Genomic DNA, 15,904 nt, shown 5'->3' with positions numbered 1-15,904 from the left:
CGACGCAAGGCAGAGGGAGGCCCCCACTCTCTGGATTCTGGGCTTCTGCATGAACGGATTTTCTGGCCCAAAGATACCAGTGGTGATGTACCGATTTTGCTTTCAAACATACAGCTTCAGCGAGGAGAGATTGAGCAGAATGTGATTTTCATTCCTCCCCCACCCCATCCACTTCTAATTGATTATAACCCTTCCTCTCTTTCTGTAACAACAAGCTAGAAGCACCCGGGTCCCTGGGCTTGGAGGGCAGATTTTGCGGGCTTAGCAGGAGAGCCCTAGGATGTGTCCCAAAGAGGCACAGTGGGCCAGAAACACCACGGCCTCTTTTTAGCTGAAAGTCAGCTGCACAGGTGTTTTTCTCCCGGGCATCGTTCCTCATGCCCAGCAGACACTCCGATTTCTAATATAGGTTTCTTATTGACAGTTTGTTTTGGCTTGAGACCAAGAAAGTGAGGGCAAACACGCAGTGCAGACGTTCTGATACCAGCTGCTCGTGTTGAATAAACATCACCAGTAGCCTTTCCTCCCACGAAAGGTGACTCCACAGAGAACACCGTGGCGGACAAGCAGCCGCCGCCGAACACAAGGGGACGGAGGACGGTGCTGCCACGTGCAGCGGAAGCACTCCCAGGCCGAGGAGCAGCCTCGGGGCGGGGGCTGGGGGCAGCAGGCCGCCGCCCTTGGTGGGCGGGGCCAGTGATGGGCTCGGCACCCCCTCCCGCAGGAGAGCCAGCAGCGCCCAGGCAAACAGGCGCCTTCCCTTCTTTCCCTGTTTATATCAGAGAGAAAACAGAGTGTGCGCAGACCTTCCCCACTCCAGCACATGAAATCATTTTCTTTTTGATGTGGCTAGGAAAGTTTCTTTAAATAATTTATCCAGTCACAGGAAAAAAAAGAAGTCTGAGAGGAAAAAGATGTCCTTTTCAGCTAGCAATTCAGTTGCTGACGACAACCAAAACCACCCGTGGGAATTCAAAACAATCACTTGATAAACTAAAGGCAAGAAGCCTGGGAAAATATACAGTTGATGACAGTCATATATGCCTAACTTCCACGTTCCATTTACAAATGGCCTTCTATTTACAAAGCTTCAGAGTTCTAGAACAATGGTGTCCAGTAGAAATGTCATATGAGCGACATGCGTAATTTGAAAACTTCTTGTAATCACATTAAAAAGGTGAAAAATATAAGCAAGATTACTTTTCATTAAATACTTTACCATTTTTTAATTAGTATGGTAGCCACTGTACCCACAGCGTAGTCCCTTCCCTGCCCTCATCTCAAATGTTTTTAAATGTTCCTTTGTTAGTATAGTTACAAAGTGTTAGCATTCTGAAACGTATTCAGTTCAGTTCAGTCGCTCAGTCATGTCTGACTCTTTGTGACCCCATGAATCGCAGCACGCCAGGCCTGCCTGTCCATCACCAACTCCCGGAGTTCACTCTGACTCACGTCCATCGAGTCAGTGATGCCATCCAGCCATCTCATCCTCTGTCGTCCCCTTCTCCTCCTGCCTCCAATCCCTCCCAGCATCAGTCTTTTCCAATGAGTCAACTCTTCGCATGAGGTGGCCAAACTACTGGAGTTTCAGCTTTAGCATCAGTCCTTCCAAAGAAATCCCAGGGCTGATCTCCTTCAGAATGGACTGGTTGGATCTCCTTGCAGTCCAAGGGACTCTCAAGAGTCTTCTCCAACACCACAGTTCAAAAGCATCAATTCTTCGGTGCTCAGCTTTCTTCACAGTCCAACTCTCATATCCATACATGATCACTGGAAAAACCTTGACTGGATGGACCTTTGTTGACAAAGTAATGTCTCTGCTTTTTAATATGCTGTCTAGGTTAGTCATAACTTTCCTTCCAAGGAGAAAGTGTCTTTTAATTTCATGGCTGCACTCACCATCTGCAGTGATTCTGGAGCCCCCAAAAATAAAGTCTGACACTGTTTCCACTGTTTCCCCATCTATTTCCCATGAAGTGATGGGACCAGATGCTTCAATGATTCTAAATGCTCTTGCTGGCATAAAGATCCTTTAGTTACAAAACGGCAGTGTTCTAGAAAGTATACAATATATCTAAATGTTTCTGTGGTCACAGAGTTCTCACAGTTAAGGTGGTTTCAGGGTCTAGAATGTGTAAAATGTTTCTAAATGCTCCGCTGTAGGACCTAGAATATATAGAATGTTTCTCAATGCTGCTAGAGTCACAAAGTTCCTTCCTAGAGCTAAGAAGTTGCAGAGTTCTAGAAAGTATAAAATATCTCTAAATGCCGCTAGGTCACAGGGCTCCTGTAGTTACAAAGTTCTAGGGCTGCAAAGCCAGGAGCAGAGCCACTTTCTAGTCCCTCCACCCACGACCTGCAGGCTCAGTTCCATAAATGTCTTGAAACCATCAGCCCTGCAGACACTGGCATGGTTTCTCTCTTCCACAGCCCTCATGCCCACCACTCACAAAGAGGTGGGGGCTGAGAAGGAGCTTAGTGATTGCTAGGTGGAGGGTAGGCGGTCAGTGCACATTTAAGGGAGACATGCTTCCCCCAGAGAAGCTATAGTTTCTGTCTTTTGAGCCTCTGAACATGATTTCAGTGTGATCTACTGTTGAAAAACAGAGCCTGATACCCACTTACCCAATCTCTCTCATTTACTCCTTATAGCATACCTGTAGTCCATGGGGTCGCTAAGTCGGACATGACTGAGCAACTTCACTTTGACTTTTCACTTTCATGCATTGGAGAAAGAAATGGCAACCCACGCCAGTGTTCTTGCCTGGAGAATCCCAGGGACGGGGGAGCCTGGTGGGCTGGCATCTATGGGGTCGCACAGAGTTGGACACGACTGAAGTGACTTAGCAGCAGCAGGAGCACACCTATGGAACTAACGTTCCCCAAACAGACCCAGGAGTGAGAGTTTCACAAGATTGATACACCGAGAGATGAACTGCCTGATTCCAGCAAGACTGCCTTTAGGACATGAGAGTTTAGAGATAATGCTAGTTCCACCAGCATCCCTGTAAGCAGGCAGGAGGTGACAGCCCTCTGTCTCTCTCAACGTCTTGTTATTGTTCAGTCTCTCAGTCATGTCTGGCACTTTGTGACCCCATAGACTGTATAGCCCCCCAGGCTCCTCTGTCCATGGGATTCTGCAGGCAAGAATACGCGAGTGGGGTGCCATTGCCTCCTCCATCTCCCCAACTCAGTTCAGTTCAGTTAATTCACTCAGTCGTGTCCGACTCTTTGTGACCCCATGAATCACAGCATGCCAGGCCTGCCTGTCCATCACCAACTCCCGGCGTTCACTCAGACTCACGTCCGTCGGGTCAGTGATGCCATCCAGCCATCTCATCCTCTGTTGTCCCCTTCTCCTCCTGCCCCCAATCCCTCCCAGCATCAGAGTCTTTTCCAATGAGTCAACTCTTCGCATGAGGTGGCCAAAGTACTGGAGTTTCAGCTTCAGCATCATTCCTTCCAAAGAAATCCCAGGGCTGATCTCCTTTAGAATGGACTGGTTGGATCTCCTTGCAGTCCAAGGGACTCTCAAGAGTCTTCTCCAACACCACAGTTCAAAAGCATCAGTTCTTTGGTGCTCAGCCTTCTTCACAGTCCAACTCTCACATCCATACATGACCATGGGAAAAACCATAGCCTTGACTAGATGGACCTTAGTCGGCAAAGTAATGTCTCTGCTTTTGAATATGCTATCTAGGTTGTTCATAACTTTTCTTCCAAGGAGCAAGCATCTTTTAATTTCATGGCTGCAATCACCATCTGCAGTGATTTTGGAGCCCAAAACAATAAAGTCTGACACTGTTTCCACTGTTTCCCCATCTATTTCCCATGAAGTGATGGGACTGGTATGCACGCACGCGTGTGTGTGCATGGTTTCTTTTCAGACAAAGATGTTATAAACAATTAACTCAGGCAGATGGTCAGAGGTAGACACAGTTACATGGATTCTTCAGCATATCGTTTCTGTCCTTCCTCAGGCAGTTTTAAATAAACAACATCAACGATAATAATGATAAAACCAGCCATCAATTTCTCAAGGCTAGCAATATGTCAGGCACCATTCTAAAGGGGTGGTACTGCAGATCTCCACTGTATTGACAAGAAAACTGAAGTGAGAGGTCAAGTCCCAAAGCTACAGTTAGGTATCACCTCACACAGGCCAGAAGGGCCGTCATCAGAAAGTCTACAAACAATAAATGCTGGAGAGGATGTGGAGAAAAGGGAACCCTCCTACCCTGTTGATGGGGATGTAAATTGGTTGCTGCCACTACGGAGAACAACATGGAGGTTCTTTAACATAGAAAAACAGAGTTAATATATGACCCAGTAATCCCCCTTCTGGGCATATACCCAGAGAAAATAATAATTCAAGAAGCGCATGTACTCCAATGTTCATTATAGCAGTATTTACAATAGCCACAGTATGGAAGCAACTTAGATTCCCATCAACAGAGGAATGGATAATCAAGATTTGGTATGTATGTATATATATATATACACATGTGTATATACACATATATAGTATGTATATGTATATTGTATGTATGTATATACATATATATAGTATGTATATGTATATGGTATGTGTATATATAGAGAGAGAGACAGACCTAAGAAAGAATGAAATAATGCCTTTTGCAGCAACATGGATGCACCTAGAGATTATCATATTAAGTGACATAAACTAGACAATGATAATTATCACATGATATCACTTCTGTGTGGAATCTATAAAGTAAAGGTGATATAAATGAACTCATATACAAAACAGAAAAAGACCCACAGACATAGAAAACAAACACGCAGTTACCAAGTAGAGAAAGAGGAGGAGGGATACATTAGGAGCTTGGGCTTGACATACACACACCACTATGTATAAAATAGATAACCAACAAGGGCCTCCTGTATAGCAGAGGGAACGACACTTAATGTTTTGTAATAACCCACGAGGGAAAAAATACACAAAACATAAGGGGAAAGAATACGAAAAAGAATAGATAGATACGTGTGGCTGGATCACTCTGCTGTCACCGGAAACTGACACGACACGGTAAGCCAGCTATGTCGTCGTTCAGTCGCTGAGTCACGTCCAGCTCTTTGCAGCCCCATGAACTGCAGCACGCCGGGCTTCCCTGTCTTTCACCATCTCCTTGAGTTTGCTCAAACCCGTTTCCATTGAGCCAGTGATGCCATCCAACCATCTCATTCTCTGTTGCCCCCTTCTCTTCTTTCCTTGAATCTTTCCCAGCATCAGGATCTTTTCTGATGAGTCAGGTCTTCGCATCAGGTGGCCAAAGAATTGGAGCTTTAGCTTCAGCATCAGTCCTTCCAGTGAATATTCCTGGTTGATTTTCTTAAGAATTGACTGGTTTGATCTTGATGTTCAAGGGGCTCTCAAGAGTCCTCTCCAATACCACAGTTCAAAAGCATCAATTCTTTAGTGCTCAGCTTTCTTTATAGTCCAACTCTCACATCCACACATGACTACTGGAAAAACCATAGCTTTGATTAGACAGAGCTTTGTTGGCAAAGTGATGTCTCTGCTTTTTAATACACTGTCTGGGATGGTCATGGCTCTTCTTCTAAGAAGCGAGAAGTCAAGGCACTGACTCAGGGCAGATATGATGCCAGGCAGTCTGACCACGGACTTTCTAGTCTTCATGTTGAGTTGCTCTGTAAGTATGAGGAGAGTTGGCCTGCATCATACATGAAGGAAAGATGCGTTGGGAAGGAGAGCGTCTGTGGGCGTCACGCCTCCTACTCAGGGCAGGACTGTGAAGAGGTCACTCCTAGGTTCCCTCAGGATGATGGGCCATCACCACATGGGCTGAATTCTTCCTGAAGCAGGTTATTTACTGTCTGTTATACATTTAGAGGGAGACTCTGGAAATTTGACGTCCCACTTGCTGAGTCAAATTTGAACTGAGAGCATAGATTTATTTTGCAATGCAAATTATAATTGGACTTGATGCAAAACATATCATTTTCAGATCACAGCACACAAAGCGTACTCCAGTCATTCCCAAGCCTTCATGTTTGCTCTCTTTAGAAGACTGGTGTTTATTCTCAAGACTTTCCAATTCAAAATCTTCGCTGCCACAGCATCAATTGGAGGCCAGCCAATGCTACCCTTGAGGAAGGGGTAGCCATGACTGCAAGGAGCAGAGACTTCAAATTCAAGTGCATGAGCAGGAGCCGTGCACTTTGTCACTGGACTGAACAGCTCAAGAAAAATGCTTTCAGTTGAGGCCAACACCACAGGCTCTCCTTGGACAGGCTGCAGCAGCTCTGCAGCAAACAATCCTTGCCTCCAATTTGTCAAAGTGGGACCCCTAGCCAAAAGAGTCTGCGTGACTGGGCTCTCTGCAGAAGGCAGACAGCAGAGGACGGAGAAACAGCCCAGCAACTAGAGCTTTACAGACCTTACAAACGGCGGCCCTTGCAGGCCACAAAGGATATCCCACCATTCCTTCCCATCCTTAATGAACCCCTGTGTATCAGAGGGGTGACAGTAGTAAAGGGCACCCTAGCAAAGCTGAAAACCACAAACACTCCTTATTTCCCCCTGGGGACAGGTCCCATGCCAGAGATTCTATAAGCTGGGGTGCTTGAGTCTGGTGGGGATGGTTTCACCACCCATCAGAACCCACATCCCACCTGCAGAGGCCCAGCTGTGTCTGTCACAGCACAGGGTAACTTCTGTTTCCTGAGCCTCTGAGGCCTGGCACTCCAAGGATCGAGAGGCCTCACTATCACAGCCAGGCTCTAGACCATCGCAGGAAGAACATGTCCCCAGAGACACAAATGGCACCTTAGGATGAGCTGTAGTAGCCAGGTGTTAGAATCATGCGGGGTGGAGCCAGGAGGCGGATTCAGGGAGCGTCAGCAGGCACTGAGATCAGAGTACCATCTCCTTCCAGCGGCCACCCTCTCTACATGCGGCCCAGGGGCGTCCAGCACAGGAAGGGAGGAGCTGGCAGCTTGAGCAAATACACGTCTGTCCCTGTTGCCCTGTCCATCTTCTCCTGGAGCACAAGTGTGGGAAATCATGTTCTTTGTTATTACTGCATCTCCCAATCATTGAACATGTGTGCTCCTGGGCAGAGCTCCAACACAGGGCCCTTTCTAGGTGGGCAAGGTCAAGACCACACCTCTGTGAACAGCAGTGGGCTCTGCTCTCTGACTATTTCAGCTTGATTCTGAGCTGTCAACCCCCGAGCATAGGTTCTCTTCTCACTGAACTTGACCCCTGGCTAGTCTGGACACCTGAAATCATCTGCTCCGTTGTGAACCACACACGCTCTCCTGACATGCTCTCTGGCCCAGGACTGGTCAGCCCCTGCAACAGTCTGGCCAACCCTCCCCTCTGCCTTCAGCCTTCGGTGCCTTTTTGCTGGCCAGGCTCTCAATGCCCTAGTCTGTGGACAGGACCAAACAGCACATGCCTGGAGGCACCACTTATCAGGAGCAGCGCATTCCTTCTCTAGCCTCTCTATCTGGGGTGCATATGTGTAAATGCTGCATGACGGGGTAAAGGATGACACAGGGCAGCATCTCTCAAACAGTGCTCAGTGGAACTCATTCTATAAGACATTAGAGGCTGAGCAGAGGTAGGATTCAGATAGGTTGCTTTGCTGCAGATTTTGTAAGAGACTTGATACTCTTGTATTTCAAGGGGAGAATACGGAAGTTCTAAAATTTATTCTGAAGAATTATTTTTCAAGAGATAGATCCCAGGAGATACCCCGATCATCACAGTGACTCTGCAGTTGCTAGATGAGTGAGCAGAGCAGGACGTGCTGAGGTGTCGAGCATTCAGTGAAGCCCACATCTGGGACCTGCCCGCCCAGCACACAGGTGTGTGTGTGTGTGTGTGTGTGTTTTTTGGCCCTGAATGCTTGAAATGGTTTCCAAGATTTAAAATTTGGGAGACCCCACAGAAAAAAAATCTAGATTTCTGGATTCTCTTCAAAAGCCAGCCACAGCGGCTCTATAATCTCTCAAGGTGACAACTGAAGGAAGCCACGGGCTTGCACTCTTTAGAGAAAACTTGTGCTTTTTCCTGCACCCTGTGACCTCTGAGTCTGTAACTCCTGCTTAACATGGTTGCCACCGATTTTAAGTAATCTTGACATCGATAAATAAAGTTATGCATTTGGACAGAAAAATGTAATACACCCTGCTGAAGTCTCTGAGTACACCTAGTTTGTCAATGGAGATCACTCTTGTTTTTAAAAAGAAAAACTATAGACATTCTATGGAAAATAATGGGCAGAGAGTTGATCCCAGCTCTGAGCAAACAAAGGAACAACACAGACAGGGCAGCGGGCCCCAGAGATCGCTGTCATCTTCATTTGACGCTGAAGCCTAAAAGCGGCAGGTTGGTGTGCCATGAAAATTCACAGTGCTCCAGTTCCTAAACTAAGAGTGACGATTTAGTCAGTGGGTCCCCCTTAATGGTCATTCAACAGGCACTGAACATATGCACAGGCACCCAGCAGCTGCCTCACCTGTGAGAGGTAGAAGGCGTTATCTGCCCAGGTATAAGCAAAATCGAGGCTCAGCAAAGTTAAGTGGACCCACAAAGGTCAAGCAACTAGTCTGTGGTGGTGGGATTCCATGTCGGTATGTGAGGGTCCAGAACCCCCTCCTTTCCCTCCACATTACTCTCAAATTCAGCGGCACCCCAGAGAAGAGGACAGATAAACATGACCTGCTACCTGTCTGAATAAAACATCAGGTTCCAAAGACCCTGTGATTATTCCGGCTGTGGCAGCAGACAACATGATCCTACTTGAAATCAGCAAGATTCTACCTCTGGGTTAACGCCAGGAAATCCAGGAAGCTTGCATGAGCATCCCTCGGTGCTGAAGTAACATATCTGATTAGTGTCAGATATAGAGCTCAAGGTGTGCCAGCCCCATGCAAAACAACCAGACACTTTTGAAGATTACTAGAGGAGCCTGGTAGGCTGCAGTCCATGGGGTCGCTAAGAGTGAGACACGACTGAGCGACTTCACTTTCACTTTCCACTTTCACGCACTGGAGAAGGCAATGGCAGCCCACTCCAGTGTTCTTGCCTGGAGAATCCCAGGGACAGAGGAGCCTGGTGGGCTGTCATCTATGGGGTCGCACAGAGTCGGACACAACTGAAGCGACTTAGCAGCAGCAGCAGCAGCAGCAGCAGCAGCAGCAGCAGCAGCAGCAGCAGCAGCAGCAGAAAGCTATTCTCCTTTACATTTAAGTGGATGATGAAGGAAATGAAATAATTTCCCTCTGCAAACAGGCCAATCTCAGTTCAAGGTATCCAATATGGGCCAGAGGCAAAAGGGACCAATTGCCACCTTCTCATTTCCTGTCTAATAAAATACAGTCTTGGAATTTTGCTTAAGATTGGAGAGCCTTACTATGAAAGTGTGTATACAACCACCTAGGGGAATGCTTGTGATACACTGATAGCTAAAAGTAAACCAAAATAAAAGAGTATTGACACCACAGTTAGATTAACCACACAGAGACTTGAGTGTTCATTTGGACAAAGCAGAAACAAAACAAAAAATATAAGGGCACTCACTCATTTTGGTGATCAACTTACACTTAAAAAATCCTTATTTTACTTCTGTTAATGTTTCAAAACCTTGTGTGATTGGTTCTTAAAATGATCTTAAAGGTGAAAAAATAGATTATCATATTAAGTGAAGTAAGCCAGACAGAGAAAGACAGGTATCATATGCTATTGCTTATATGTGGAATCTAAAAGAAGAAAAAAAAGATACAAATGAACTTATTTCCAAAATGGCAAGAGACTTACAGACACAGAAAACAAACTTATGATTATGAAAGGGGAAAGGGGGTGGGGGATAAATTAGGATATTGGGATTAACATATACACACTACAATGCATAAAACAGATAAACAGCACGGACCTACTGTATATATAGTACAGCAAATTCTACTCAATATTTCATAATAACCTATAAGGGGAAAGAATCTGAAAAAGAATGTGTGTGTGGGGGTGTGTGTGTGTATGTGTGTGTGTGTGGGGGGGGGTGTGTATGTGTGTGTATGTATGTGTGTGTGTGTGTGTGTGTGTGTGTGTGTGTGTGTGTGTGTGTGTATGCATATATGGGCTTCCCTGGTGGCTCACACAGTAAAGAATCTGCCTGGAATGCAGGAGACCTGGGTTCGATCCCTGGGCTGGGAAGATCCCTTGGAAAAGGGAATGGCAACCCACTCCAGTATTCTTGTGTAGATAATTCCATGGACAGAGGAGCTATAGTCCATGGGGTCACAAAGAGTCAGACACGACTGAGTGACTAACACTTTTACTTTCACATGCATTTTTTGGGCTCCAAAATCACTGCAGATGGTGACTGCAGCCATGAAATCAAAAGACACTTACTCCTTGGAAGGAAAGTTATGACCAACCTAGACAGCATATTAAAAGCAGAGATGTGACTTTGTCAGCAAAGGTCTGTCTAGTCAAGGTGATGGTTTTTCCAGTGGTCATGTATGGATGTGAGAGTTGGACACAAAGAAAGCTGAGTGCAGAAGAATTGATGCTTTTGAACTGTGGTGTTGGAGAAGACTATTGAGAGTCCCTTGGACTGCAAGGAGATCCAACCAGTCCATCCTAGAGGAGACCAGTCCTGGGTGTTCACTGGAAGAACTGATGTTGAAGCTGAAACTCCAATACTTTGGCCACCTGATGTGAAGAACTGACTCATTGGAAAAGACCCTGATGCTGGGAGGGATTGGGGGCAGGAGGAGAAGGGGATGACAGAGGATGAGATGGTTGGATGGCATCAGCAACTCAATGGACATGGGCTTGGGTGGACTCCGGGAGTTGGTTATGGACAGGGAGGCCTGGCGTGCTGTGGTTCATGGGGTCACAAAGAGTCGGACATGACTGAGTGACTGAACTGAACTGAACTGACATACATATATGTGCATGTATATACATATAATATATATGTGTGTATATACATATAACATATATGTGTGTGTACATATATAAATGTGGCTCAGAGGTTAAAGTGTCTGCCTGCAATGCGGGAGATACGGGTTCGATCCCTGGGTTGGGAAGGTCCCCTGGAGAAGGAAATGGCAACCCACTCCAGTACTCTTGCCTGGAAAATCCCATGGACGGAGGAGCTTGATGGGCTACAGTCCACGGGGTTGCAAAGAGTCGGACACGACTGAGCCACTTCACTTCACATATATAAAATATATGTGTGTATATACTTATACTATGTATGCCTGTATACATATATAAAATATATGTGTATATATATATAGGCTAAGTATGCATGTATATATATATAAAATATGTGTGTCTATACATACACTATATATGTGTGTATTACGCGTCTGTCTACAATGTGGGAGACCCAGGTTCGGTCCCTGGGTCGGGAAGATCCCCTGGAGAAGGAAATGGCAATCCACTCCAGTACTATTGCCTGGAAAATCCCATGGACAGAGGAGCCTGGTAGGCTACAGCCCATGGGGTTGCAAAGAGTCGGACACGACTGAGTGACTTTACCTTACACGTATATAAAATATATGTGTGTATATATGTAAATGAACCACTGTACACCTGAAGCCAATGTGGTATACTTCAATAACAAAAGAGAAGGATAAGATGCTGAGGATTAACCTGCATTTCTAATTATGAATGAAGCAAGGAATTGTAACAGGGCGCTGATGCAGAGACACATTAACCAGTCTATGGAAAGAGTACAAGGAACAGACTGATGTGTATACGGAAACTTGATAGAGGACTGACATGGAACTAGGAATCAGTGGGGAAAATAGACTCCTTCTTCATGTCACACCTGAAAATAAACTCCAGGTGAACAAGAAGCCCAAAGGCGAGAAAGCAACACTGAAGCTTTTACAAGAAATTCTGACAATCTTTAGTCCTCTGCGGTATCAGAAGGGTCTCTCATATATTCAAATACCATATACATTCCAGAGAAGGAGGACAAATTCAACAATATTCAAATCAAAAAGCATTTTTATACAATAAAATAAAACAAAGCTAAATTCAAGCCACAGTATTAGAGACTCTTTGTGTATATATAACTAAGGAGACATTAATGATTAAGAAAAAAGTAACATCCCCAAATTTTGTTTGAAAAGAGGCTGTGAAAAGACAATTCATAGAAGAGGAAACTGACTTTCTAGCATACATGTGACAAGACGCTCATCCTTACTAATCAGAGTCGTGTACCTTAAAGCCACAGAGATGCCACTCGGCGCCTACAGGAGTGCAGCGATCCAGACGCCCGCTGGCCCACATACTGGTGTGGATGTTGGCGGGCAGGGCTCTACAGACAGCTGCAGGGCGTGGCCACCAGCTCATCATTTTGGAGAGCAATTTGCCAACATTCCAAAAAGCTGAATTTTCTCTGAAGGTCTAATCATTCCTCTTCTAAAAAACTATATCTATACATATGTATAACTTGCTCATTGACTCCAGGGGTGAAAAACCAGAATGACTCAAGTGTCCATTCATGAAGAGATGGATAAGTAAGTGGACTAATGGCACACACGTCACCAGGGATAAACCTTAAACACATGGCACTGAGTGGAAACAGATTATGGTACCATTTATATGAAAGGTAAAAGTGAAAAGCTGATACTAAGTATTATTTATAAATACCTGAGTAGCTAGAAATAGCATGAAGACAGAGCCAGGTGCAACACATCCCCAGTCAGGGTGTGGCGACCTCTGAGGGCGCCTGGCACACAGGGGTCCCTACTGAGCCCTGGTAGCTCACGGGACAGAGACCTCCATCCTTGAGGCTGGAGTGGACCCCCGTCCCCGCTGGCCCGGGCCTCACCTCAGTCGCCGGTTCTCAGAGCTGCTCCTCTCCCACAGGGGGCTCCGCGGGGGGCCCGGCTCTGGCGTCCCAGCCAGGTCCTGGTCGCTGCAGTCCTCCTGGTCTGTGCCCCACTTGTCTTTGGATTTCGTGCTGTCGTGCTGGGAATCCAGGGACACGATGTCCGAGGGGGAGCTCATCACTCCTGAGTCCTCGGTGGTGTCCTCCGAGGCGAAGCAGCTGCCGACAGACACGGTCTCCTCGGCCTCCGATGGCACTGGGGGGACCCCCTCCACGCTGCAGGGGCCGCTGGGCCCCATGGACAGGCTCACTGGACGAGACACACAAGGGGAGGTCAGCCACCACGCCAATGAGCTCCCCCGGCCCGACTCGCCTGAAACTGCGTCTGTGATGGGAGCAACATTTTCCCTCAAAAATCAGCATATTTTTAATTAACCTTTGAGATTTTTATCCTGTACATGACTATACGTAAGTGCGTGTGTGTTAGTTGCTCAGTTGTGTCCGACTCTTTAGGACCCCGTGGACTGTAGCCCACCAGGCTCCTCTGCCCATGGATTTCTCCAGGCAAGAATACTGGAGTGGGTTGCCGTTTCCTTCTCTAGGGGATCCGCCCAATCCAGGGATTGAACCCAGGTCTCCTGCATTGCAGGCAGATTCTTTATCATCTGAGCCAGCAGAGAAGCCTGACTATGGGTAAACACATTAAAAAAATTCAGACTAATGACATGATGAATGCAATTATTTCTAGTCTGATCCTTGGTTTAACAGTTGTTTGAACATGAATATTTTTTCTTTTAAATTAAGGTTTTCAAAATGGAAACAAGGTTCAAAATAACTAATCTTGTTCAGGAACGTCTAACAAGTATTCCTCAGGAACATGTGCAATTTGTCTTACTGTATTAATGACACTTTTCATCAGTGTCTGGCTCTCCGTTTATTTTTATACGTGAGACAGTAAGATATCGTTTAAATAAGAGATGTTCTTCAAAGAGAACCGTCGAGTAAAATTTAAAAGAACAAGGACAAAAGCATCCTTGGTTGAGGTTACTAGCTACTGAGCACTGAATGTGCACAACGTAGGGGAGCAGAAGGAATCGATGCACAGAGTTGTAACTCGCTCTGGAGGCCTGAATTCATTCCACCCAACTCGAACTGAGATTCTGGAGGCACACATGTCCAGCCATTATGAGGGACAGTAGGCGTAACGAAAGTGAGGGATCCATTTTTCTGATACTGAGCGTTGCGGTGGTCTAAGACTGTTCCCTGAAAGCTCCACACTTGGAGAGGAAGCCCCCTAATATTGAGGTGGGAGGACAGGTGTCTAGAACTCTGGGCCAACTGCAGACCAGAGCTGTGTGTTTTCATTGAATATAGAAATAGCTTTTAAACCTCAAGACGTATGACCTACATGCTGCTTATGGTCATCCAGGAAAGAGCGATTGTGTTGTGCTGTGGTTTCAGCGTGTTTTTTTGGGAGATCGTTCCTTTGGTAAGTTAAGTTGTTGGAAGCCTAAAATGGATCAAGACCACACACATGCTGAGTGTAAGCCCCACAGACTCGGACAACGACAGACAAGTGACACAAGCATCACAGTCAAGGCAGCGGGCATTTTAACCAGACGGCAGACAAGAGACAGACAACGAAGAAAACCAAAAGAATACCAAGGAGAAAATCCCCTGAGGTGTTGCTTTCTTTGAGATCCCGCAAATAAACAAAAGAATGCAACTAAAAAACTGCCACATAGTTAACAAAAGAGCTCACAAAGGAAGATCAGAAACATAAGGGAGGGATTGTTTAGAGAAGCGAGTGCGCAAGGCAGTGTATCTGAACGCAGTGAACGCTTCTGAACAAGAACCTCTTTCTCTTAGCTCTCTTCCTGTCTTTTGTTGCAAGGCTCTTAATTAGAGGGCAAATACAGAGAAGAAACACTGCCTGCAGATTAATACCACCAAGCCTTTCCTGCCAGGGGTCTGCTGAGACACGGTCACACCTCAGATGCTGGGCACCAGCTGCTTTGCCCACACAGCTGGCGACTCTACCTGACATGTCACTCCTGGACCCTCCTGCCAACCCCACTCAAAGCTGCTCCCTTGCCCGGCCGTCAATGGTGGCCCTGATGGCTGAGCAGACTCTGGTTTCCTGCTTTCTCTTTGTCACCATCAGTGAACAAGTAGGTCAATCAAAGTAACACTTTTCCTCTGCAAGGTAAAAAGAGCACAGTGATGGAGCATACAGGTTTCTGGCCACAGAGACCTGGACTGAAATCCAAGGAGGGCGGTTGACTGGTTGCCTGGAGGCAGGTCCCTGGACCCTCTGCCTCAGTTTCTTCCGGGAGAGGATGCGGTGATCCTCCCACGGGCATGGACTGAGATGAGGACCAGGTGTGGAGCCAGCCCACTGCTGGTGCCCCTGGCATGTCTCCAGAGCAGAATGCACGCCAGGTTCGGAAGGGCCCCCTGACTGGACTTGCGGACACAGGTCCAAGTGTCTCAGCCCTCTGGTGACTCACAGTTCATGGGGGACAGACGAGCACACCAAGACTGGCAGCGCCACTCTGTGCACGTGAGTGCAAACACCGGGAGTGTTTGCACAGGGGGAGGCGCTGGGCTGCTCAGAGGGAGCTCTCAGCACAGAGCAGGTCCTGGATAAGTGCGCGGTCCAGCTCTGCCCCCCACTGCTCCAGCGGGCATCACTCAAGTGTAAAGGGACCTCAAGAGCTTGAGACCTGAGGAAACACTGGGGCAGCCCCCCACCTTGGGGTAACACGAGAACCACCTGCTGCGAGCAGGCTTCCAGGCACTCCCATGCCCTGGAAGCTCAGAAGGCATCTGTGGTAAGGGAGGACTTCGTCTGCCCCTTTTGATCTGGTTGTAAGATTGAGGATGCTTGTCTGGGCTTGTTTTATATCCCTCAGAAGTTTTGAGGTGAAAATAGTTGTGAAGCCCCAAACGCCATCTAGCCAATGGCAAACGCTTACTCAGCAAGAGCTGAGCAGCCTCTACGCCGCTGGATGTGTTAAACCACTGAAACTCACTGTGAAGGGTATAAGCGCCTG

General features: G+C 46.8%; 1 protein-coding gene across 1 annotated transcript in view; it reads right to left on the bottom strand.

Moving 5' to 3' along the window:
• Positions 1–15,904, bottom strand: part of COBL (cordon-bleu WH2 repeat protein) — a 304,931-nt gene that overhangs the window by 21,695 nt on the left and 267,332 nt on the right. Inside the window, exon 10 of the mRNA XM_052639184.1 lies at positions 12,849–13,158. Within this exon, the coding sequence (XP_052495144.1) occupies positions 12,849–13,158 (310 nt within the window). The remainder of the gene's footprint in view (positions 1–12,848; positions 13,159–15,904) is intronic.

This window comes from Budorcas taxicolor, chromosome 4 (assembly GCF_023091745.1).
Source record: "Budorcas taxicolor isolate Tak-1 chromosome 4, Takin1.1, whole genome shotgun sequence".
NCBI lineage: Eukaryota > Metazoa > Chordata > Mammalia > Artiodactyla > Bovidae > Budorcas > Budorcas taxicolor.
The sequence above is the reverse complement of the archived record's forward strand: the minus strand, read 5'-3'. Positions and strand labels throughout refer to the sequence as shown.